Raw genomic sequence first — 22,876 nt, forward strand, 5'->3', positions numbered from 1 at the left:
TTGTTTTCATCATGAAACCCAAAGGCTGTGAAATGGGTCACTGTGGCAGAATGAGATGTGCCTCGGGCCAAACCACTCTTGTGGTCCTGTAGCCTCCTTCTGGAGGCCACTCCAGGCCACGCAGCATGGACACACCTCTTGTTTGGCCCATCCCTGACCTGGACCTGTCTCAATCATTTCAGGAGGGTCTGGCCTGGACTTCAGCAGGGTGTCTGAAGTCTCCGTGAGAGTGGAGGAATGCCACAGGACACCACCCTCAAGGTGCAGAGAGGCCATCCAGAGCCTCCAAGGACTCCTGTGAGCTCTCCAGCAAGGAGTGGGTCTGGATGCAAGGAAGAGCCTGGCTTATGGATCGGTGCCCCATCAGTCAGCAACAGGCTCCAGCTAGGGTCAATAGCTCCTCCTGGAAACTTGCTGAACTCACTCTATCCCTGCAGTATTGACTAGGGAGTGTTTCCATGATTAAGAACAGACTTTATCAAAACTCATTTCTGACTGGAATGAGCCCAACCTTTACCCTTCACTCTGCAGGTGCGAAGAGAAACTGGACCTCAACAATTCACAGGTTAAATAGATACAACGTCCCACTAAAAAACAAAACAAAAAACCATTCGCCTCTCTTGGCAAATGTTTGGTGACTTTGGGGCGCATAAATCTTTGGCATCAGAGATACTTTTGGTGTGTTCTGGTCAGGACGGCCTATTAGGGTATCCTAAGCAGGACTCAAATAGTAGACCATTCTGTTGACCCAGATCTCATCAATCCTTCTGAATGGATCCCAGGAGGTTTGTGGTTTGGCATCTGAAGAGGGAATTCATGATTTTGGATGTCTAGCTGATTCTGTTCCTTAGAGCTCAGGCAAGATCCAGCAGGACTTTCGGTGGCTTGGATGGATGGATCAGGCTTGGGAGTTGTCCAGGACTGCTAGAGACCGGCATTTTCTCTGGAGTGAATGTGGAAGGCTGCCAAGGAGGGACTTGGAATCTGAGCCTGAGGAGCACCATCATGGGCCATTTGGGTGGTCAGTGACAGAAAAGGGGGCAAAGGGTTGGGATCAGGGTAACGAGAGGTGAGTGGTAAGTGGACAAAAGGAGGCTCAGTTGTGAAAATATTCTGGCCACAGAGGTCTGGCTGCTTTGAAAGCTCTGGGCCAGGGCCCAAGGCCCTGGTCTTGCGCCAGTCTAATTGGCAATTTCTGAGAAGTCAGGGTAGGATTCCAAGTGTGCAAAGATATCATTGGGGTTCGTACACCTTAGGTTGCAGAAACAAGCATTGATCCATAGGACCTGGCGGGAGAAGCCGGGCCCATCAGGACACTGGAAGGGGACGTCGATGGTCCTGGACTTGTAGGGGATGCAGCATCTGTTGTCTGTACAGACCCCGCAGTACTTGGGTCGGTAGGAGCGTGTGCTGGTGCAGCCCCCGAGAGTGAAGGTCATGGGCGCTTCTGGCTGGAACACAGCCAGACACTTCTTCCCTGCCTGCAGGAGAGGAAAGGGGTTTTCAGCTGGGATGCTCGGAGACCCTCGTGGTGAGCAACTACCTTCTTCCCTCCAAACCTCCAATTCTTCCCTTCTCATGTACCATGGGGAAGTACTCCACCTGACTTTGGGATTCCCAGAATCTTTTAGCAAGGAAGGACCTTTGTAAATACAGGGAGACCCATCCATAGTACACAGGGGTAAACCTGAAGACCACAGAAGGGATTACAGTCGCTTGGGTTGTGTCTCACAGCCTGGAATTTCTCTTCTCTTCTGCATTGCTGCCTTGCCAATGCCCAGTCATTCATCATGGTTTCACTTGATGCTAGCTCCTTCAGCCTCAGGAGCTTCTTCGCCAACCAAGCTCCCCCAGCTAGTCAGTGGCAGAGCCAGCATTGGGACTCCATGATCAGGAGACCTGGTTTACCTGAACCTATTCTTCCCCAGCCTCCTACGGCCTTTCGCACACACCCTTATCATGGAACTTATTCAACAGAATGGATGTTGCATAAAAAGAGCTCTATCCCTTCACTGGGCTATGGATGGTCACTGAGGATCTCTCAGCATCTTTATAGATGAGCCCTTTGGAGGGGACTGGGCTCTCTCTGTGGCAGCCTTGATTCTAATAATATGGCAGCCACAAGAACTTCCATTGAGTGAAATGCACAATGTGCTAGCCCCATGGCACACATTATTACAAATAATTGTTGTCAGGAGGTGGGTTGGATTGTTCCCATTTTACACAGCGGCCCCCACTAGGAAGTTCAAGAACCAGGGCTCAACTCCAGGCTTGCCTTCTTGCGGCCCGCCCTGCCCCACCTGGGAGGGGACGCACCTTGATGAGCGATCGGATGTCCACCTCGCATGGCCGCAGGATGCAGAGGCGGCTCTCCTGCTCAGGCCAGCACCGGGCGTTAGCGTTGGAGATGCGTGTGGAGATCCCCAGGCCACAGCTGGTGGAGCAGGGGCTCCAGGGGCTCGTGTAGGCGATGCAGTTCCTGTGCCATGGCTCTACTTCACCTATGGCCACTGCGGATGGGAGCAAATTCCCCGTGAGTCTCCAGCTCCGTGAGCCCTGAGCCCACAGTCACCACCCAAAAGGGCAGGTCCTCAGAACTCAGAGACAGCTAGTGTAGCAGCCTGTCCTTGCCCACAGCAGGGCAAGTTGACTCCTACCCAGCTTCGCTTCCCAGGGAGAGAAGGGCATGTTCTGAAAGCCTTATATTTTCCCGACCAAGCGAGGCAGTATGGAAGAATGCAGGGAAGGCGATCTTCAGAGACTGGTGGGCCTGGGTTCAAATCCTGCCCCACCGTCTACAAGCTGTGTGATCTTAGATAACTCATCTATACCACCACCATCATCAGCAGCACCACCATCATCACCACCATCCTCCTCATCGTCACTACAACTGGTAGTTCTCTTAAAGATTGAATTGTGTCCCTCAAAAATATGTGTTGTAAATCCTAACCTCTATGCCTGTGGTTATAATCCCATAATCCCATTTGGGAATGGGTTGTCTTTATTACGTTAATGAGGCAGGATTAGTGTAGAATGTTTCTTGAGTCAATCTCTGTGGGCCCGGGGGAAGACAAATGATAAAAGAATAGAGGCTGAGGGGAGGCACAGGGAAGAGAGAGAAACCAGGGGGAAATCTATGAGGATCAAGAGGAGGAGGAGGAGTGGGGGCAGCGCTTTGTACCCAGCGCCTCCCAGCCAGAAGGTGCCCTGGGAACACTGATGAAGGAGTGCAGGAATGAATGAGTGAGAGAAGGGGAGGTGAGAGAGAGAGGAGGGGCACCCAGACAGAGGCAGGGCCGGCCTACCAGGAGCAGGGGCAGGGCTGAGCCAGCTACAAAGGGGATTCGGAGCTCTGAGCTAGGGGAGGCAGTGGGGAGGCCTGGTCTAGGAGGATAAAGGCCTTGGTTTCTGGGTCACCTGGCTCAGTAGGGGCTCTGCATGTGCTGGGTCAGAATACGGTCACTGGGCCACACACAACAGGCAGGCGGCTGCCCTCCCCCTTGTGTGGCCCTGCTGTCCTGGGCCTGCTGGGGACAGAGCTTTCCCTGATGCCTCCTCCCATTGACTCAGGACCCTTTTTTATGGGGAAAGTCCTTGCTCAGCCCTGCAAGCCCCCACAGAGAGGCCCTGCTGAGGACCACTCACCTTCCAGGCTCAGGCAGACCCACCAAGGGCACCAGTCTGGAGAGAAGCCTCCATTATACTGTGGCCCCTTTACACCCTAATCCTTTCCTTCTTTCTGGCTTGCTCTTTTCCTGAAAACTTCCTGCCCTTCAGCCAAATCTTTCTCCTGTTTCTGCTACACCTCCACTTCCCTCTGGCACTCACCTTGAAGTATGTCTCAGGACACCACAGGCTCTTTGTCTCACTTCTCCTCATGCTGCCTGCACAGTGGTTCTCAACCCAGGTAACTCTGCCCCCAGGGAACATCTGGCCATGTCTGGAGGTGGTCTGGGCTGCCAAAACTGGAGGCGGGCGGGGGGGGGCGGCTACTGGCATCTAGTGGGTAGAGGCCAAGAATGCTGCTAAACATCCTACAATGCACAGGACAGCCCCCACAGCAAAGCGTTGTCCAGTCTAAAATGGAGACAGTGCTGAGGGTGAGATGCCCTGTTCTACACAGCCTCCCTGGGCAAGCTCAGGCTCTTCTGATTTAAAAATAAAACTACCAGTACCCTTGTTAGGTTGTTGGTAGGTGCCATCAAGTGGGTTCCAACTCATAATGGAACACTGCCCGGTCCTGCACCATTCTCATGATCATTGTTATGCTTGAGCCCATTGTTGTAGCCACTGTGTCAATCCATCTCATGGAGGGTCTTCCTCTTTTTCACTGACTCTCTACCAAGCATGATGTCCTTCTCCAGGGACTGATCCCTCCAGAGAACAAGTCTGTCTTAGTTATCTAGTGCTGCTGTAACAGAAATACCCCAAGTGGATGTCTTTAACAAACAGAAATTTATTTTCTCACAGTTTTGGAGGCTAAGAGTCCAAATTCAGAGCACTGGCTCTAGGGGATGGCTCTCCCTCTCTGTCAGCTCTGGAGGGGGTCCTTGTCTCTTCAGCTTCTGCTTCCTGGTTCCTTGGAGATCGCCATGTGTCCTGGCATCTATCTTCCCCTGGGTCTAGGAGGTTCTCAGTGCAGAGACCCCAGGTCCGAAGGATGTCCTTCATTCCCGGCTCTTCTTTCTTGGTCATAACGAGGCCCCTCTCCTCTCTGCTCGCTTCCTTGTGCTTTTATCTTTTGTAAGATAAAAAGGGAGCCCTGGTGGTGCAATGGTTAAGGGCTTGGCTGCTAACCAAAAGGTTGGCAGTTTGAATTCACCAGCCGTTCCTTGGAAACCATATAGGGCAGTTCTGCTGTCTTATAAGGTCACTATGAGTCGGACTTGACTCAACAGCAAAGGGTTTTAAGATAAAAGGTGTGACTCAAGCAAGGGCTCGACTTGAGTAAGGCTATGAGTAAGGGTGGTAACTTAAGTAAGGCCGTGACACCCCACCCTAATCCCGCCTCATAGAGGTTTTAGAATTTACAACACATAAAAACCCAAAACCAAACCAAACCTATTGCCGTACAGTCAATTCTGACTCATAGCAACCTTACAGGACAAAGTAGACTGGCCTGTAGAGTTTTCAAGGCGTGCCTGGTGGATTTGAATTTCCTACCTTTTGGTTAGTAGCCGTAGCTCCTAACCACTACACCATAGGGTTTCCTACAACACATAGAATGAAGGAAAATCACATGAAATCACAAAATGGAGGACAGTTAGATCACAAAATGGAGTATAATGGCATACTACTGGGAATCATGGCCTAGCCAAGTTGACACATATTTTAGGGGGGACACAATTCAATCCATGACAGTGTCCAAAGTATGCAACATGAAGTCTCACCCTCCTCACTTCTAAGGAACATTCTCGCTGTACTTCTTCCAAGACATATTTGTTTGTTCTGCTGGCACTCCATAATATATTCAATATCCTTCATCAATACCACAGTTCAAAAGCATCAATTCTTCTTCAGTCTTCCTTATTCATTGTCCAGCTTTCCCATGGATACAAGGCGATTGAAAATATCATGGCTTGGGTCAAGTGCATCTTAGTCCTCAAAGCGACATCTTTGCTTTTTAACACTTTAAAGAGGTCTTTTGCAGCAGATTTGCCCAATGCAGTGCATCATTTGATTTCCTGACTGACACTTCCATGGGCACTGGTTGTGGCCCAGTACCCTTAGGATTTTCAAATTTATTGCCATTGCTTCACATCTCCCTGTCCACTGCCTGATAGACAGCTTCTTTCTAGAAATGTCCTCCATGGCATCAGATGTTCCTGGTTTTCCTCCTACATCTGACCCTCCTTCTCTCAGCCTCCTTTTCCTCTGCCTTCCCAGACCTCTGCCCTCTTGCTCACTCTGCATGTGACCCTGTGGTGTGATTGGTTACTGACTGATTACTTTTTTGTGGCCTTTCTAGCCATGGTCCTGTAACAACCACCTAGGTGATTGGGTGGGGTTGTGTTATAGGGTAATCCAAGGGGATTGGTCAGTTTTGCCTTAAAAGAGGGCCAATTCCAGAGCAGAGGGGAGGAGTCCACCACTACCAAGGAAGGAGAGACCAGCAGGAGAGACCCAGCAGCAGGACATGGCACGGTGGCCTTCCTGGCCCATGGAGAGAGAAAGCTGAGTGCCTTTGGGCCGAGACTGAGGATCACGGAGAGGCACGCCTGAGAGTATGGCTGGGAAGAGGCTGTCCGTATGGAAGAACTGGATCTTGAGTGTTCCTTCCCTAATAAATCTCATAATTGTGAGTATGGTCTGTGAGCTCTATGTGGCCATTGCACTGAATTACTGAACACAGTAGAGAGTGCTATGGGAGGGATGGTTGGTGTCAGAACTAGTAAAGATTGTGGAGAGAGTAGGCTTATCTGGCCTCCACCTCATGGGAGTCAGCCTTGTGCTGGTGATTTTGATTCTCCTTTCCCCTTGTGAAATTACAGGAGGTCAGATGCTACTCCCAGGCCATTTTTATAGACCCCTAGGTCAGCCCATCCACCCCGTCAGCAGCTCCAGGCTGATAATCTGCAGAGCTCACTTCCTGCCCATCCCCCTTCTCCAACGCAGCCCCCACTGGACTCTCCTCTTGGTGGGCTCACTGACAGGGCACCCTGCCACAAACACAACAGCCTCAAAGGAAGCAAACCTTGTCCCAAACATGCTCCTTCCTTTCTATTCTATCCTACCCTACATGGCTATGAACCCAGGAGTCATCACCCACTCTTCCTCCCCTTTACCGTGAGCCTCAGCTGCACTGCCACCTTCAGTCTTACTTATGAAAGGCCTCTGGCATCTGCCGCTTCCTGGATCACCACTTCTCCCCCCACTGCCCTGGTTCAGATCCTCATTAGTCCATTTGTCCGTCTGACTGTCCATCCCTCCATCCCTCCATCCCTCCATCCCTCCATCCCTCCATCCATCCATCCATCCATCCATCCATCCATCCATCCATCCATCCATCCATCCATCCATCCATCCATCCATCCATCCATCCATCCATCCATCCATCCATCCATCCATCCATCCATCCATCCATCCATCCATCCACCCACCCATTCATTCATCCATCCACCCTTGACTGGGTACCTACTGTCTGGCTCCGGGCTATGCTCAGGTAAGTAGTGGTGAAATAAACAGGCCTGTCTCTGTCTTCTCTTGCCGGGCTTCCTCTTACCTGATTCACAGCCTCACCTGCCTACTGTCCTCCACAGTCAGGGGAAGCCCCAAGCCATAGTGAAGCTTGTACTCAGCTAGACCTCACTCTCCTACTGGCACCTGCTGCTCCTGCCTCCCCAGGGTCCCTCACACCCACCCTCCCTCCACCCGACTCCCCAACCTCTTCAAGTAGGCTGATAACAGATTGCGAGTGTAAAGCTGTGCTCTCTACAAAGCGTATCCTCATTTCGTGCTCAGAGGATCCCGTATGTTAACCAGGACAAATGCTATTATTTCCATTTTACAGATGAGAAAATGGGATCCCGGAGGAGAGGGGGCTTTCCCACAGTCACACAGGTAGTAAGTGGTGGGCTGGGAATGGAACTCAGGGCTGCGTCAATCACAGGCCCTCAGAGCGCCTGGAGGGGCTGCGGCTGGATTAAATGGTTGCTAGGCAACGGCCCGGGGGGCCCACCCCCTGCCCACTTGGCGGGGCACCCACCCAATGCGCCCGTGTCCCGTGGCGCTGTCTTGCGAGGCTTCCTGGTGTCGTCGTCACACACCCACTGCTCGCAGCAGCGACCGGGCACGTGCACCCGCCGGGGATGGCGGCACCAGAGGCGCGGGGGTCGCGCGCGCAGACACAGCGGCGTGCAGCCCAGGTCGCCGTCAATACAGGTGCAGTTGTACTTGCAGTTGGGCTGGAAGGACTGGCCGTTGTTGTAGCGCACGCCGTCCAGGACGCAGCCCACGCCGACCACCTCTGCAAACACAGGCCACCACGGTCGGGTCAGGCCGCCCCTGCAGCGCCCTCCCAGCCTCTGGACCACACCCCAAACCCTCCCCAACCTTTTCCAACATGGGGGGCCCCATCAGGCAAGGGCAGAGCCAGGGAGGCGTGACAGGGCATGGTAACTGCGTGGGACAAGGAGTTTGGGGCACGAGCACCAGCTACCACCCACTGAAGGAGGCCTGGCGGCATAGTGGTGAAGCGCTTGGCTGCTAACTGAAAGGTCGACGGTGGAACCCACCAGCCCCTCAGCAGGAGAAAGATGTGGCGGTTTGCTCCAGTAAAGATACCGCCTTGGAAACCCTACGGGACAGTTCTACCCTGTCCTACAGTGTCATTGTGAGTGGGAATTGACTGGTTGGCAGGGGGTTCAGAGCTTACACTCTGGGGGCGGTGGGGGGGAGAGCTGACAGATGAAAGATACTCAAATAAATCATACAGAATGTTGGTGGTGACAAGGGTGACAAGTGCCAGGGAGAAAAGTGAAGCAGTGAGAACAGTTGGGGTGGGGAGGGGGGGCAGTTGCAAATTTAAATGCATGGTCAGGGAAGGCCTCATTGAAGTGACACTTTAGTGAAGTCCAGAAGCAAGCGGTGAGGAAGTGAGCTAGGGTGCTGGGGATAGAACCTTCCAGACAGAGGGCATAGTCGGAGTAAAGGCTTGCTGTGGGAGCAGGCCTGGGAGGGACGAAGGAGGAACAGCCAGGAGGTGGGATAGAATGGAGAGTGGGGGCAGGGGGCAGGAGACTAGGTCAGAGAGGGCTTCCTTGCAGGCTCAGAAAGATGGAAAGCTGATAGAGTCCAGAGCCGTGCCCGGCACACAGTCGGTGCTCAATAAGCAACTGTTGAATGAATAACGTGATTTATGTTTTACAAGAAAGCAGTGCTGCTATAGCCTGAACAGAGCCCAGGGCAATGGCAGGAAGCCACCAGAGGAATCCAGGCGAGAGCTGGTGGCGGGATGGGACCAGGGAAGGACCAATACCACCAGGAAGGCTCAGCTTCCGGGCATATCTGGGAGGAGGAGCTGCCAGGACTTCTGATGAATGGGGTGCGTGGGTGAGAGGAGAGGAGCCAAGAAGTACCCCTGGTTCTTTGGCTTGAACCTTTGAAGGAGGGAAATGCTCTGTCCTCCTGGAGGAGCAGGTTTGGGGCGGGTGGCCTCAGTAGTCTTCGTTAAACATGGTAAGTTTGACACGCCTGCTTGACATCTGAGTGGCATGTACAGTTGGTTGCACAGGCCCAGAGTTCCAGGGGAGATCTGGGGTCTGCTGGGCCAGGCTGGAGCTCCCACCCTGATGTCATATTCTCTCTGAATACAGCACCTGGCAATGCAGGCAGAGCGCCCAAGGCAGCAAGAGTGCCCTCTAGAGGAAGGGAAGTTTGGGTTCTGTAGTCCGCCAATAGTTCTATCCTGTCTCCTCCATTGCCCTGGAGGTGAGGCGGGGAGTAATGATTCAGCTGGTGAATGATAAAACTGAGCTTGATCTCCCTGAGTTTTCCTGTCTGCAAATCAAAAAAATACCTCTCTCTCATGCAGTTGTTGGGAGAAGTCACTGAGATAACCCATCAGATGGTGCCTGGCACAGGTCAGATGGTCAGTAAATGTCAGCAAGGGAGCTGGGACTCTAACCCAGGGGCTCTGACCCCAGAGCCCATTTCTTCCCCCTAGACACCACAAACCCACTGCAGTTGGGTTATTCGGATACATAGTAATCCCATTAAAGAAGGAGAAAAGGCAAAAAAAAAAAAAAAAAAGTAGAGGAGGCACCACGTCTTTACATTCTGACTCACCCCTGACTGCCCTCTCACTCCAGGAAAGGAAGTGTGTGTGTGTGTGTATGAGTGTGTATGTGTGTCAGTGTGTGTGTGCGTGCACATATGTGTGTGTATTTTGAAGGGAGGAGTGGGCAAAGCCCAGGTGCCTGCTCCTGAAGTGGGAACTTGGATGAAGAAGTCAGTGCTGGGTGCCTGGGAGCTTCTCTAACACAGTGATTCTTACCCTGGTTGTACAGTGCAACCACCTGGGGAGCCTTTAAAACCCCTGATGTCCATGACATGCCCCAGAATATGGGGTTGACACCCAAGTCTCAGCATTTTTCTTTGTTTGGCTCAGTATTTTTGAAAGCTCCCCAGGCGAATGCAGTGTACAGCTGACGTTGAGAACGTTTGCATCTCCTGCATCCTTGGAGTTCTGGTGGGGAACAGGGTGCTGTGTGAATGCTGCTCTCTTTGTCAGGCTGCCTGCCAGAGGCTGGAGAAACAGCAGGGGTTCTCTGATGGCTGTAAGATGGTCCCATATGAGGACTGAGGGCCCCCTCCTCATTCACTTTCTTTCTTTCTAACTAACTGGAGGACTAGCTCTTGGTGAGATGCCTTCACACTTCTATCTAATCTCAGATGTGCATGTTTGGGCCCGGCCTGGATAGCTTTCTCCTTCTAGAAGCACTTCCAGGGGCTCAAACCGTGTTGCTCTGCCATCTGGGCCTTCGCTCCCCCACCCCACCAATGGACTGTCAGCCCTATGGGAGCAGGGACAGTGGGTCATGCATCATTGTACCTCCACTGTTGCATTCCCACTTACCAATATTGATTGTGTGAATGAATCTGTGGATGGATGGATGGGTGGATGGGTGGCTGGGTGGCTGTGTGGCTGGGTGGAGGGGTGGATGGATGGATGGGTATGTGGGTGGGTGGGTGGATGGAGGGATGGACGCAGGGGTTAGCACTTACCTTTATTGGGCTCCTACCATTATCAGAGGAGTCCCTGGGTGGCGCAAACAATTAAGTGCTCAGCTACTAACCGAAAGGTTGGTGGTTTGAGCCCACCCAGAGGCATCTCAGAAGGAAGTCTTGGCGATCTGCTTCTGAAAAGTCACAGCCATGAAAACCCTGTGGAGCAGTTGTACTCTGCACACACGGGGTTGCCGTGAGTCAGACTCAATGGCGACTGTTTGCATTTTACCATGTATTAGGAATCCCTGGGTGGTGCAAAGGTTAACTCGCTCAGCTGGTAACTAAAAGGTTACAGGTTCCAGTCCACCCAGAGGTGACTCTGGAAAAAGGCCTGGTAATCTACTTCCAAAAAATCAGCTGTTGAAAACCCTATGGAGCACAGTTCTACTCTGACACACATGGGGGCACCATGAGTCAGGGTCAACTTGACAGCAACTAGTACCATGTATCAGGCACTTGACGTCCAACCACTAGAGAGGTGGGCTTTGCTTGTCACTCGTTATTTAATGAGGAAACTGAGACTTAATAAGTTAATTAAAAAAAATTAGCTTGCCTAAAGTCAGAGTTCTAGTAAGTGGTGGTGCTGGGATTCAAACTCTGGCTTTGTAGCTCAGAAGCCCATGGGTAAGTTACTACTCCCTTACTCTTCAGCCTGGAACCCTGGCTGCTCAGTCATTAAGAGCTCAACTGCTAACCAAAAGGTCGGCAGTTCAAATCCACCAGCTGCTCCTTGGGATCCCTGTCGGGGCAGTTCTGTTCTGTCCTATAGAGTTGCTATGAGTTGAAATTGACTCAATGGCAATGAGTTTGGCTTTGGGTACTCTTCAGCCTGAGGGGGCTGGGACCTGGAACTAGACCTGTCCCCTCATTTCAAGATGACTGTGGGAAGGGCCAGGATGGCTTCTCCATGGGAAAGTTAAAGAAAGCCAGCAAAGCAAAAAGCAAAAGCAGCCGATGCAGCACTCTCGTGCATCACTGTTTGCTCCTCGACAACCACGTGGAGCTGATTTCATCATGCTCTTGAAGTGGCATGCCCAAGGTCACGTAGCTAGCAAGGAACAAAACCAGGGCATAAACCCCAGCCTGGCTGCCTGGACATTTCATGACCCTTCCTTCAAACCACACTGCCCTCAGACCTGACCCAGCGGCGCTAAGTGCAAAGACTGTTTGTGAAACTGAAATAGCCCAACAGTCAAATTCAGAGGTCACTTTCTGCCCATGATCGTGTTTAATTTGGCCTACAGTGTGTTTTTTAAAAAGGTTTTTGAATGTGTTGCCAGTATTTACAAATGATATACAAATCCGGCCTTCTGGGTTCTCTTGAAAACTGAGCAGGTGGGACAGTGGGCTGGGGCCCCATAGGGGTGACCTTCACTGGCCAAAGCTTCAGTCAGCACTTTGCCATGATCCCCATCATCCTCTCCATGAGTTATGCATGCCAGTGTTATGTGTTCTTACCTGCCTCGCCCTTCCCAAATTACAGGGAAACCTCCAAGGACAGATGTAGCCTGTCCTGGGGACTGTCTGTTGGCTGAGCTGACCATTTGCTAAGAGGCTGTCCATTAGAGGGACTCGTCTTTTCTCTTTCCCCTCTAGCCTCGGGGCGGCTTCTTCTCTATTGCCTTCAGGCCCCAGGATTTCAGTTTCTCTTGCGTAAGAGTCTCATGAACTCAGACACTACAGCAGCATTTCTGAAAAAATACTCAGGAGAATGCTAGTGAGTTATGTGTGTGTGTGCATATGTATGCATGTGACATTTGTATGTGTAATGAGTGTGTGTGTGTGCGTGTGCGTGTGTGGTGGGGTGGGTGAATAAAAATTCACCTGAGCAAAAAAAGTTCAGGGTTCAAATAAGTTTGGAAAGAAAAGACTTATGATAGCTACGTTTTAGAATCTGACTATGGATATGAACATTTAAAGGCTCTGAGAAGTCCTGCAGCAGCTGTTTAACTTTCTTTATTTCAACACCTGCAAACCTATACGATCATGGCACCCATCGATAAGTGTAATGCCTATTAAAATCTCTCTCTCAGACCAGATTTGTTTTTGTTTTGTTTCTATACCCTTTACTTTTTTCTCCTCCGGGCTCTTTCATTCACTCAACAAACATTTGCTGAGATCATCTTTTCTCTAAGTTTTAGGCATTTGAAGATGAGTTGAAAATTTCCCTGTGCTTAGGGGGCCCATAGAGTATGGGAAAGACAGATTTTAGAAGCAATTTATTACAACACAAGGCACCGAGTGCCGTGCAAAATGGCGTTGCCCCCAGGGGAGGCACAAACATTTAAGGGCTCTGAGAAGTCCTGCAGAACTTGTGTATTTATTCCAATATCTGCAGACCTATATGATCAGGGAACCACTTGGTGAGTGTAACTCCTATTCCAATTTCCCTTAGACCACAGTTTGGTTTTGTTTTTCCAGTGAAAGAAAGGAAATACGCACAGGCTCATGGGGAGGGGAGGACAGAGGAGCTAAGAGGCTGTAGTGAGTGAAGGTGGGACCTGAAATACAAAGAAATAAGGGGTGAGGAGAGTAGGGGAAGGCAGGTAGGAGAGGCAGTAGCCAGGCCTGCACTATCTCTGCCTTCATGAGAGAATGCCTATGAAGGCATGGTGCCAGGCACATGGTAAGTTCTCAGGACAGCTTTAGTGACCAGTACAACTGCAGTGAACTGAGGCAACAGCAGTAAAAAGGGAAGTAAATTATGAGATGGCCTCATATAACTTGAGGCGGTCCTAGTCCGGGAAGGCCTGGCAATTTTCCCTACCTGGGTAATGGGGAGAGGGTATGTGATTGGCTGTGTATATTAGCAGTCATTTTCAAACTTACGTGTGCACAAGAATCACCTGGGAATCTCATTAAAATGTGGATTTCCCAACCCCACCTCCAGAGAATTTGATCCAAAAAGTCTGGGGTGGGGCTCCGGAATAGCATTTTTAACCAACACGTCAGATAACTTCATGCAGTTGGTGCTGCAAGTTCTCTTTAAACACACTGTTTTATGGGGCTAATAATGGGTCTCAGCAAAAGGAGAAAAAGTGGAAGGACAAGGGAAGCAGGGGTGATTACTCACAAAGACAAAGGCAGATGACTTGGTATAAAGTTGAAGCATGAACCAACAATAAAAGAGCATTAAGTGTCTAAAATTAACCACAAAGCTAAGATAGGGTTGTCTAACTTGGAATTGTGTACATAACCCTCATCAACAACCCACTCCAGGAAATATAATGGGTTAGGTGAGGATGAGAGAGCACACTGTATGTCAATATTTAATAGGGTGTATATGGAGTCATGGTTACAAGGAAAGCTTGATTCAGCACTAAGGGAAGAGAGAATCCTTGGGTTTATGAGGCTTTGTGCAACTGTTCAGAAGTCAGGCAATGCGTCAGGATGCCTAGTTACCTCTCTTCATCATGCTGGGTCATGTATCTTAGAAGGATAAATGTTAGATGACTCAAGCTAAGGGAATACCAGTCCCGATAGAAGCAGGAGGTCAGGAAGTTCCAGGAAGGAGGCCTCTGGGAACAAAAAAGGACAGAACACCCATGACGGAGCACTTGAAAAGCAAAAAACAGTAACTGCTCCACCCCTCAACACACAAATATTATAAAGAACAAGAGTGCATAAAAAGCAAAGGCAATTAGAAACTCCAGGAAAAACAAAAAGCTTTAAAAGACAAGGGAATTCAAACTAGTACACTCTTCAAAGCTGCAGTGAACAATATTTACAGAGTCATAAAATTGTGAACACTGATTCTTGGGTAACAATGACAACAACAAAATTATAACCAGGATATTTGGAAGCTAGGGCAAGAATGGAACAGTATTGAGGAGCTAAGTCATCAGCCATCATATAAAAACATTAATAGATTATCCAAAATTGATACATCAAGCCAGTCAAGATATAGCAGAACACAGTATTACACAGTGATCACTGTGAGAAGAGAGAGCTAAGAGTTTAAAGGGACTGTAATAACTGGTTAACCCAAACCTTGGTGGTTAAGTGCTATGGCTGCCAAGCAAGAGGCCGGCAGTTCAAATCCACCAGGCACTCCTTGGAAACTCTATGGGGTAGTTCTACTCTGTTCTATAGGGTCACTATGAGTTGGAATTGACTCAGTGGCAGTGGGTTTGGTTTTTGGGTTTGGTAATAACTGGAGAAACGAGGGTGGGTGATAGGAAGGGATGGCTTCAGGCTGCTGGTTTTCATTCTTTCAAGGCTACTGGTTTCCTGTAACCGTATTGTTTGTATTGAAAATATTATTAAAATATTTGGAGCTCTGCAGTGCCCTGGTGTCTCCTGGAAGGTCATGGGCATTGGGCAAAGGTGCTCATCACTAAGAGAGTAAAACCAGGCTGAGGTCTTTGCCTGACAGCTCCGTCTTCCCTGGGGACAGTATGGACATGCCTCTAGGACTTAAAAATTCCCAGGCATCTCTCCCCAGAAAGGGCCTGGCCTCCAGTCTTTCACTCTGGACTGAGGTGAGGGGCATCTCTTGCCAAGCAAAAGTGTGGCCAGGGGAAGGGCTGTGGGCGTTCCAAGGGAGAGGGGCCTGGGCCAGAGCTGGGGTGCTGGGGGCTGGCTGGAAGGTAGGGGTCTCACTTACGTGCACACACTCCTATTGCGTACCTCGGGCGGTCCCCACTGTAGTCACAGTAGAGGCCCCGGTGGGGGTCACAGATGGCGGCCTCAGTGCAGTTGTCCCCGAGCTGCTGGGCACACGTCTTACAGCACTCACAGCCATCTGTGATGAGGCTGACGCCCAGCGGGCAGCGAGGTGGGGACGGCGGGCACTCGCAGGGCCACTTGCAAAATTGGGGGCGTGAGGATGTGTCCTCCAGTGGTGCTGGGGTGAAGGCCATGGCCGTGGGGGCAGGAGAGAGGACCTGCAGAGAGAATGGTAGCAGTGAAGACGGGTGCCAGGCAGAGGTTTCGAACACAGCTTTGAACCGGTTGGTTCCGGATCAAATCCCTGTTGAGGATTTGCATTTCCACTACAGATATACTGAATTAAAACTTGTGTTTAACAAGATTCCCAGGTGATTCTTATGTATAATAAAAGTTGACAACCACCTCTCTACTAGTGGGAGCTTTGGTGGCACAGTGGTTAAAGCGATTGACTGCTAACCGAAAGGTGGGCGGTTCAAAACCTCCAGTGGCTCCGAGGGAGAAAGATGGGACAGTCTGCTTCTGTGTAGATTTATAGTCTTGGAAACCCTGTGGGGTCACTATGAGTCAGAATTCGCTCAGTGGCAGTGGGTTTGGGTTTGGTTTTGGTCCTACTAGTGGTTCTCAGGTTTGGTCCCTACCCAGCAGCATTAGCAATGCCTGGGAACTTGTTAGAAATGCAGATTCTCAGCAGGGGTTCAATCCAGAAAGAGCTGGTTCAAAGCCCTGGTTTCAAAGCCCGAAGGACTCTGCAATCACCAGCCCATCTTCCTGGTGTTCAAGAGGTTTTCATAAAAGAATTACAGTTGATTTTCATTGTTTGCAATAGTTATGTTCCATAAAGTCACAGCAAACACTGAATTAGCTAACACCGAACCATTGCTCTGAGGGAAAATACAGGGTTAGGTTTCTGCAAGTCACAGTATTTTTCTCAACCAATCAATACAGAACCTTGTTTTAAGTGTTTCTGTTTAAAGGCACCTTAAAAAAAACAATTAACAACAATTAAAAAAAAAAAAAAAACCACTGCTGTCGACAGAGTAGAACTGCCCCATAGGGCTTCCAAGGCTGTAATCTGGACAGAAGCAGACTGCCACATCTTTCTGCCACAGAGCAGCTAGTAGATTCGAAACGCTGACCTATCAGCAGCCAAGCGTTTTAAGCACTGCGCCACAAAGGCAGCTTATTTAACATACACTGTTGATTCATTAACGATAACTCCAGCCAACAGCCCTGTAACTCGTGCCTGAACGAAGCTTATCTACCACACGCACTTTCCACACAGAACACATCACAGTCTTCTTGCTCTCAGCATGTGAGCACTACGTTTTGTTTTTGTTTTGGGGGAGCTGTTTGAAACAGCTAAATCACCAGCAAAAAGCACAAAAACAAAAAATGTGCCACTAAGTAGTCTGCGAAAAGGACACTTGTTTACAGTGTGAAAGCTGAAACAAGAAGACAGAGTGCTGCCCAGCTGGACCTCAGTTGGGGACTTGTGAGCCACTCTGTAATTAGCCCAAACTTCACTGCTGCTAAGTGGAGGGGCCTAGGTTCTACTTCTAAACCTCGTACTTCTCCACATTTCCTTCCTTACTAATCACCCCCACAATCCCAGAAGGAGGTGCTATTGGCCCCATTTTACAGATGAGGGAGTTGAGGCTCTGAGCAGTACAAGCCTTCTGATGAGCCACATTGCTGTGGCGGGGCCCCACCCCATTGCATTTTTCTGTGTCTTGCAGATCCACCCTCTTGCCTCCACTTAAGGGTCCTTCAGCCCTCCTGGGAGAGAAGCCGCCTGTTGGGCACAGTGTTTCAGCCAGCTGAGCAGTTATTATTTTCTGGGAGGGGGCTGTAGTGGTGAGGCAGTGGGTGGACCTCCCCTGCCCCCGTGGGAAGGTCAGTTGACTCCTGTTGCCAGCTGGGCCCTGTGCGGAGGTCGCCTTTCATGCTATGCCAAGGTCCATGGACCCCCACTGGCCCCTCCTGTTCCCCAGCAGCCCCATTCCCATCCCAGCCAACAGGGGCAGCTTTGTCTGGGCAAATATGGTGGGCATTACAATGGGTCAGCTGGGAAGGAAAAACAAGGCCCAAAGAGCCCGCAGTCCCGAAGAACAGGCAGATGGAAGCTGCTCTGGGTGTCTGTGATTATTTTTTTTTATATATCGCTATCAGTCGGAATCGACTCGACGGCACTGGGTTTGGTTTTTGGTTTTATACAGGGTCGCTATGAGTTGGAATCGACTCAACGGCACTGGGTACGCTGCCTGTGGAGCCCTGGTGGCACAGTGGTTAAGAGCTCAGGTGCTAACCAAAAGGCTGGCAGTTCAAATCCATCAGCTGCTCCTTGGAAACCCTGTGGAACAGTTAAGGGTGGGATCTCTGGAATCCAAATACAGAGCCCCCTTCTGGCTGCCTCCCTGAATTAGTCTCATTCCCTCACTCTGGAGTCCCTGGGTAGTGCCAATGATTAATGTGCTCGGTGTAACCAACAGGTTGCAGGTTCGAGTTCACCCAGAGGCATCTTGCAAGAAGGCCCGGATGATCAACTTCCTAAAAATCAGCCACTGAAAATCCTATGGAGTGCAGTTCTACTCTGACATACATGGAGTCGACTCAGTGGCAACTGGCTGGCCCCCACTCTTTGTTGTTGTGCACTGTCAATTGATTCCGACTCGCGGCAACCCTACAGGACAGAGTAGAACTGCTCCATAGGGTTTCCAACGCTGTAATCTTTACAGGAGCTGATCACCAGGTCTTTTCTCCCATGGAGCAGCTGGTGGGTTTGAACCCCCGACTCTTCTCAATTAGTAGCCGAACACCAGGGCTCCTTCTCCACTCTTTACAGGGGAGGAAATCAAGGCTCATGGAGGAAGAGAGATGCCTGGGGAACACAGAGAGCAGGACTAGAGCCCGGCCTGGAGCCTGCTCTGCCAACCCCAGACCAACGTGGTCCACACCACAGGGCTTCCTGTCCAGGACTTCTCAACCGTGGCTCCTAAATTCTGACGTTAGCTGAGGGAGGGTCAAGGACTTCTGTGAGGGTGTGTGGGGAGGGGAGAGCTGGCTGGGCTCCAGGCCACCCCCTCCCTCACAAACCAGAGGAGGCCTGCTTAGTGGGATTCACAAATCTGCCTTCCATCTCTGCACAATGCGTTCCAGCGCTAAGATATTCAGACAGACCCATCCTTCCTTTTTCGGAGGAGAAAACGTGACCCAACGAGGCAGAGGGACCCAGCCAGCACCACCCAGCCCACGTCGGTGCCCAGACACAGACCACATCTCAGTCAATTCTATGCCCTTTGTTTTTTTTAATAAAAAAAAAAAAAATTTTTTTTTAATACACTATTTTATTTTTGTTGTTGAGAATATACACAGCATAACATAGACCAATTCAACAGCGTCTCCATGTCCAATTCAGGGATATTGATTACATTCTTCGAGTTGTGCAGCCACTCTCACCCTCCTTTTCTGAATTGTTCCTCTCCCACTAACATGACCTCATCGTCCCCTAAGGTTCTTTTCTAATCTTCTGAGTTGCTGTTGTCCATTTGATCCCATATAGATAGATCTTAAAAGAGCACTGTGCTCGTGGCAGACATTCTTTAACTAGTTAAGCTGAATTATTTTTTGGTTTAAGAAGACTTCAGGGGATATTTTAGGTTTAAGGTTTAAAGATTATCTCAGGGCAATAGTTTTAGGGGTTCATCCAACCTCCATGGATCCAGAAAGTCTGAATTCCATGAAAATTTGTAATTCTGTTCTGCATTTTCCTCTTTTGATCGGAATTCTTCTATAGAATCTTTGATCAAAATAAAATGTTCACTAGTGGCAGCAAGGCACCATCTAGTTCTCCTGGTCTCATGGTAAAGGGGTCTATACTTTGTTTCTGTCTTCTCTGGGCTTGTTCATTCACTCGACAAACACTTTCCGAGCTCATTGTGTCTCTTATGTTTTAGGCATTTCAAGATGAATTTAAACATTCCCTGTGCTTTAGAAGCCCACAGCTTATGGGGGAGAGATTGCAAAGGTGATTTATTGTAACTCATGGCATCGAGTGCCACGCAGATTGCTAGGCCCCAGGAGAGGGGCAGGAGCCCCCTGAACACCAGGCATGGGTGAGGCAAGCAAGGTCACTGCTGCCCGCTTTACTTGGGGGACCAGAGGCAAGGAGAGGTGGCCCAGGTGAGGTGCTGCGTCAGCCTGACTCAGCTCTGGCCTGGCACACAGCAAGTGCAGTAAATATTCATTCAACAAACATAGGGCTCTAGAATGTTAAATGGGAAAACCCTGGTTTGATGTTTTTATCACCTCTAGGCATGATTTTTTTTTTTCAGGCATGATATCAGCATCCCCGGGCAGTGCGAACTTTTCACATGCTCGCTGCTAACCAAAAGGTTGGGGTCCGCCCAGAGGCACTTTGGAAGAAAGGCCTGGCAATCTATTTCTGAAAAGGCAGTCATTGAGAATGCTGTGGAGCACAGTTCTACCCTGCTACACGTGGGGTCGTCATGAGTCAGAACTGACTTGATAGCAACTGGCTTGGCATGATATCAGGGCCTCAGGCACTCCCCCACCTTCCCTACCTCAAGGCCTTTGTGATGCAATTCCCTGTGACCGAACTGTTGTTCTGGCTTCCCTTCACCTGGGTACTTGCTCCTCGTCCTTCAGGTCCCAGTTTAAAAGCCCCTTCCTTGAAGAGGACTCCCTTCACCCAAAATCATGCCCCCTTCCAAGTGCCTGGCTTTTTCCTCGGACACAGCACATTAATTGGGCGTGTGGGGGGGGGGGGGTTACTGCTGTGACCTCCATGAGGGCACGGCCTACCCAGCTCCCTGCCGCCCCCAGCGTTCTAAGTTCTAGCACATAGTAGGGCCACTGAAGGAGGGCTGTGGGGTCTGGCCCCTGTTTCTCTGGGTGCCGTTGGAAGCTCTTCCCTCCTTCCTGCTCTGTCTTTTCCTCACTGGAAACAGATAGGGTCCTTCTCTGCTAGGACAGGGTGGTCAGGAGACTCATGCCTGCGGCCACTTCCAGGGAGTGGTGCGAGACCACCATGGGGAGTGTGGCATTGGAAGGCCTCACTGGCAGGAAGCAAAGGGCTCCCTAGGGCTTGACAGTGCTCGTCCGAGTTCACCTGGGAGACGATAGTTTGCACTTGTTCGCTATTCCTCAGAACCTACACAACAAAGCCCTCAAATCAACAAATAAAACCAAACACGTGCGTGCACATACACAGAGATTCCTCCTTCTGGCGACAGACTTTTCCTTGTCAGGCTGTGACAGCAGGAGTCTCCCAGCTTCATGAGCACCCTCAGGCCATCTCTGACCTGTCCCTCCACCCTCAGAACATACTCTTGGCAGAGGAAATAAAATGGCCATCTCCTCCAGGAAGCCCTCCCTGCCTTTTCCAAACTGAATCAGATGGGCTGTCCCCTCGCTCCCATCATGCCTTGCACATCCCTCTAGCAGTTGCCCATCTCCCTGACTGGGCTGTGAACTTGTAAAGGGCGGGTCTGTGCCTGCAGGCTCTCTGTGTGTCTGAACCACAGAGCACAGCACACAGCATTGCTTCCTCCTTATTCATCAAATGATTGGATGGGTGATTGTTGGTGCCACTTGGATATTCAGGGAAGTTCAGTACATCCTAAGCTGGAGACTCTCCTCTCAGCACTGGTTAAATGTTTTTTCCCCCTGTGTCTTTTTTTTCCTTCCCCCCAAATGTGCTTTAGTTGAAAAGGACTGGTTAAATTTGGTTGTCAAGAAAAGAACTTGAGACCTGGAGACGGAAGTGGATTTCAATCCCAGCTCTGACTCATTCTCTTGGCGTGGCCTCGGCAAGCTGCCTAACCTTTCTGAGCCTCATCTGTGATATGGGTGCAATAATGCCCACCTGTGGAGGCGTTGGGAAGGAGAAGGGGCATCATGGATATGGAAGCACTAGCTTAGGTCCAGGCACATGGCAGACACTCAAAGGCATGACTCCTTCTGCACGTCTGTGGTGGTGCCTCCTTCCCTGTCCCCACAGAGTCCAGCACTGGGCTAGGGGTCTGGATACTTGGAGCTCAGCTGGGAGCAGCAATAACCTGGTAATGATTCCCACACTGTCACTATCCATCCTCCTGTCTCTGTACCAAGTTAAAGATCCCCAGAGTGATGTCTTTCCCAAGTACCTGCCCCACAGTATGAGATCCTTAAGGGGAAGCCACAGAGGAGGCCTCCCTTGGAGAAGGAATCTGGTTATCACACCCTGGGCAGGGGCTCGAAGGACTCTTGGGTCCATGAGCCAAACCTTTGCTGATGGCACCACCTAGTGGTGGGAACCTTCAGCCCTCGGTCCAGGGAAGAAGGCCTCTGCAAGAGCTTGTGGTGTGAAAAACCTCCAGACCCCCGGTGGTGTCAAAGCCATCCGGATCCTCCGTGGTGTGGAAGACCTCGGGACCCTCTGTGGTTTGAAAGGCCTCAGAATGCTCTGTGGTCTGAACTACTCTGGATGACAGGTCCTGAGGACCCTGGATCTGGTCCTTTGTGACATCTCCAAACCTCCGTTCCCTTGTCTAGCACTGACCCTCCAGGGTATTTGACTGCAGGCCACCAGTAAGTCAAGACTCCTGATAATCAGTGAATTTATTGTTTCTCTCTCTCTCTGTCTCTCACACACAGGCATCAGCCATCTTGCATGCCAGGATGGCCCATCCTCCTGCCCTCTGCCTTGGAAAATGGACGTTGTCACCAGGGAATGGCTTTCCTTTCCTGCACAGAAGGAGTAGGGGAGATGTCTCAGCCAGAGAACAGTGATGAGGGCTTCCTTAGGTCCTGGGGAAAGTCTTACCTTCCCTTTTCTGAAGCCAACCAAATGCCCAAGGTGCCATTTGTCTCCCCTGGCGCCTCTGCCTGGAGGCCTACCGTTAGTGCAGTTCAACCTGCCCTGCTGTGAGTGACGGGAGGAGCCGCTGTGGCAGGTACGTGGGCAGCTATTAGTGCTTGGTCCAGGCCGTTGTGGGAGTACATCTCCCAGACACCCCATTTGGAAGGAAATAGGTCAGAGCTATGGCTGCACAGGTTACCCCTCACCTTGTTCCAGCTCCCACCTTCTCTGATGTGGCTGCCACTGGGGTCCAATGCCCGCCCGGCTCTGCCTGCTGAAGCCTCTGAACGCACTCCTCCTCCAACCCCGGACCTCCTCTTCAGGGACTCCCTTCTAACAACCCAGTTCAGTGAATCTCAAACAGGGCCCTGCCTCCAAACCCCCTATGATGGCGCTTCCCAAACTTTGCTTCAGTTAGAGCCACCTGGGAGATTAATGAACACTGAGGCCGGGTATTGCCCCCAGAGCCTGATTTCATTGGCCCGGGGAGGAGCCTGGGCGTTGGGAGATTCTAAATTCCGCCAAGTTTGAGAACCACTGGCTGATGGAGCTCATTCAATACGGATGCCTGGGCCCTGCTTTGAATACCCAGCTTCAGTTGTTCTAGGTTGGGGCCGG

General features: G+C 50.7%; 1 protein-coding gene across 1 annotated transcript in view; it reads right to left on the bottom strand.

The window, feature by feature from the left end:
• Nucleotides 1-22,876, bottom strand: part of CCN4 (cellular communication network factor 4) — a 36,550-nt gene continuing 13,674 nt past the window's right edge. Inside the window, exons 2-5 of the mRNA XM_049854077.1 lie at nucleotides 15,335-15,614; nucleotides 7,706-7,966; nucleotides 2,317-2,510; nucleotides 1-1,481 (exon numbers count right to left, since the gene is read on the bottom strand). Coding sequence (XP_049710034.1) covers nucleotides 1,182-1,481; nucleotides 2,317-2,510; nucleotides 7,706-7,966; nucleotides 15,335-15,614 — 1,035 coding nt within the window. The 3' untranslated portion in view covers nucleotides 1-1,181. The remainder of the gene's footprint in view (nucleotides 1,482-2,316; nucleotides 2,511-7,705; nucleotides 7,967-15,334; nucleotides 15,615-22,876) is intronic.

Source organism: Elephas maximus, chromosome 15, assembly GCF_024166365.1.
Source record: "Elephas maximus indicus isolate mEleMax1 chromosome 15, mEleMax1 primary haplotype, whole genome shotgun sequence".
NCBI lineage: Eukaryota > Metazoa > Chordata > Mammalia > Proboscidea > Elephantidae > Elephas > Elephas maximus.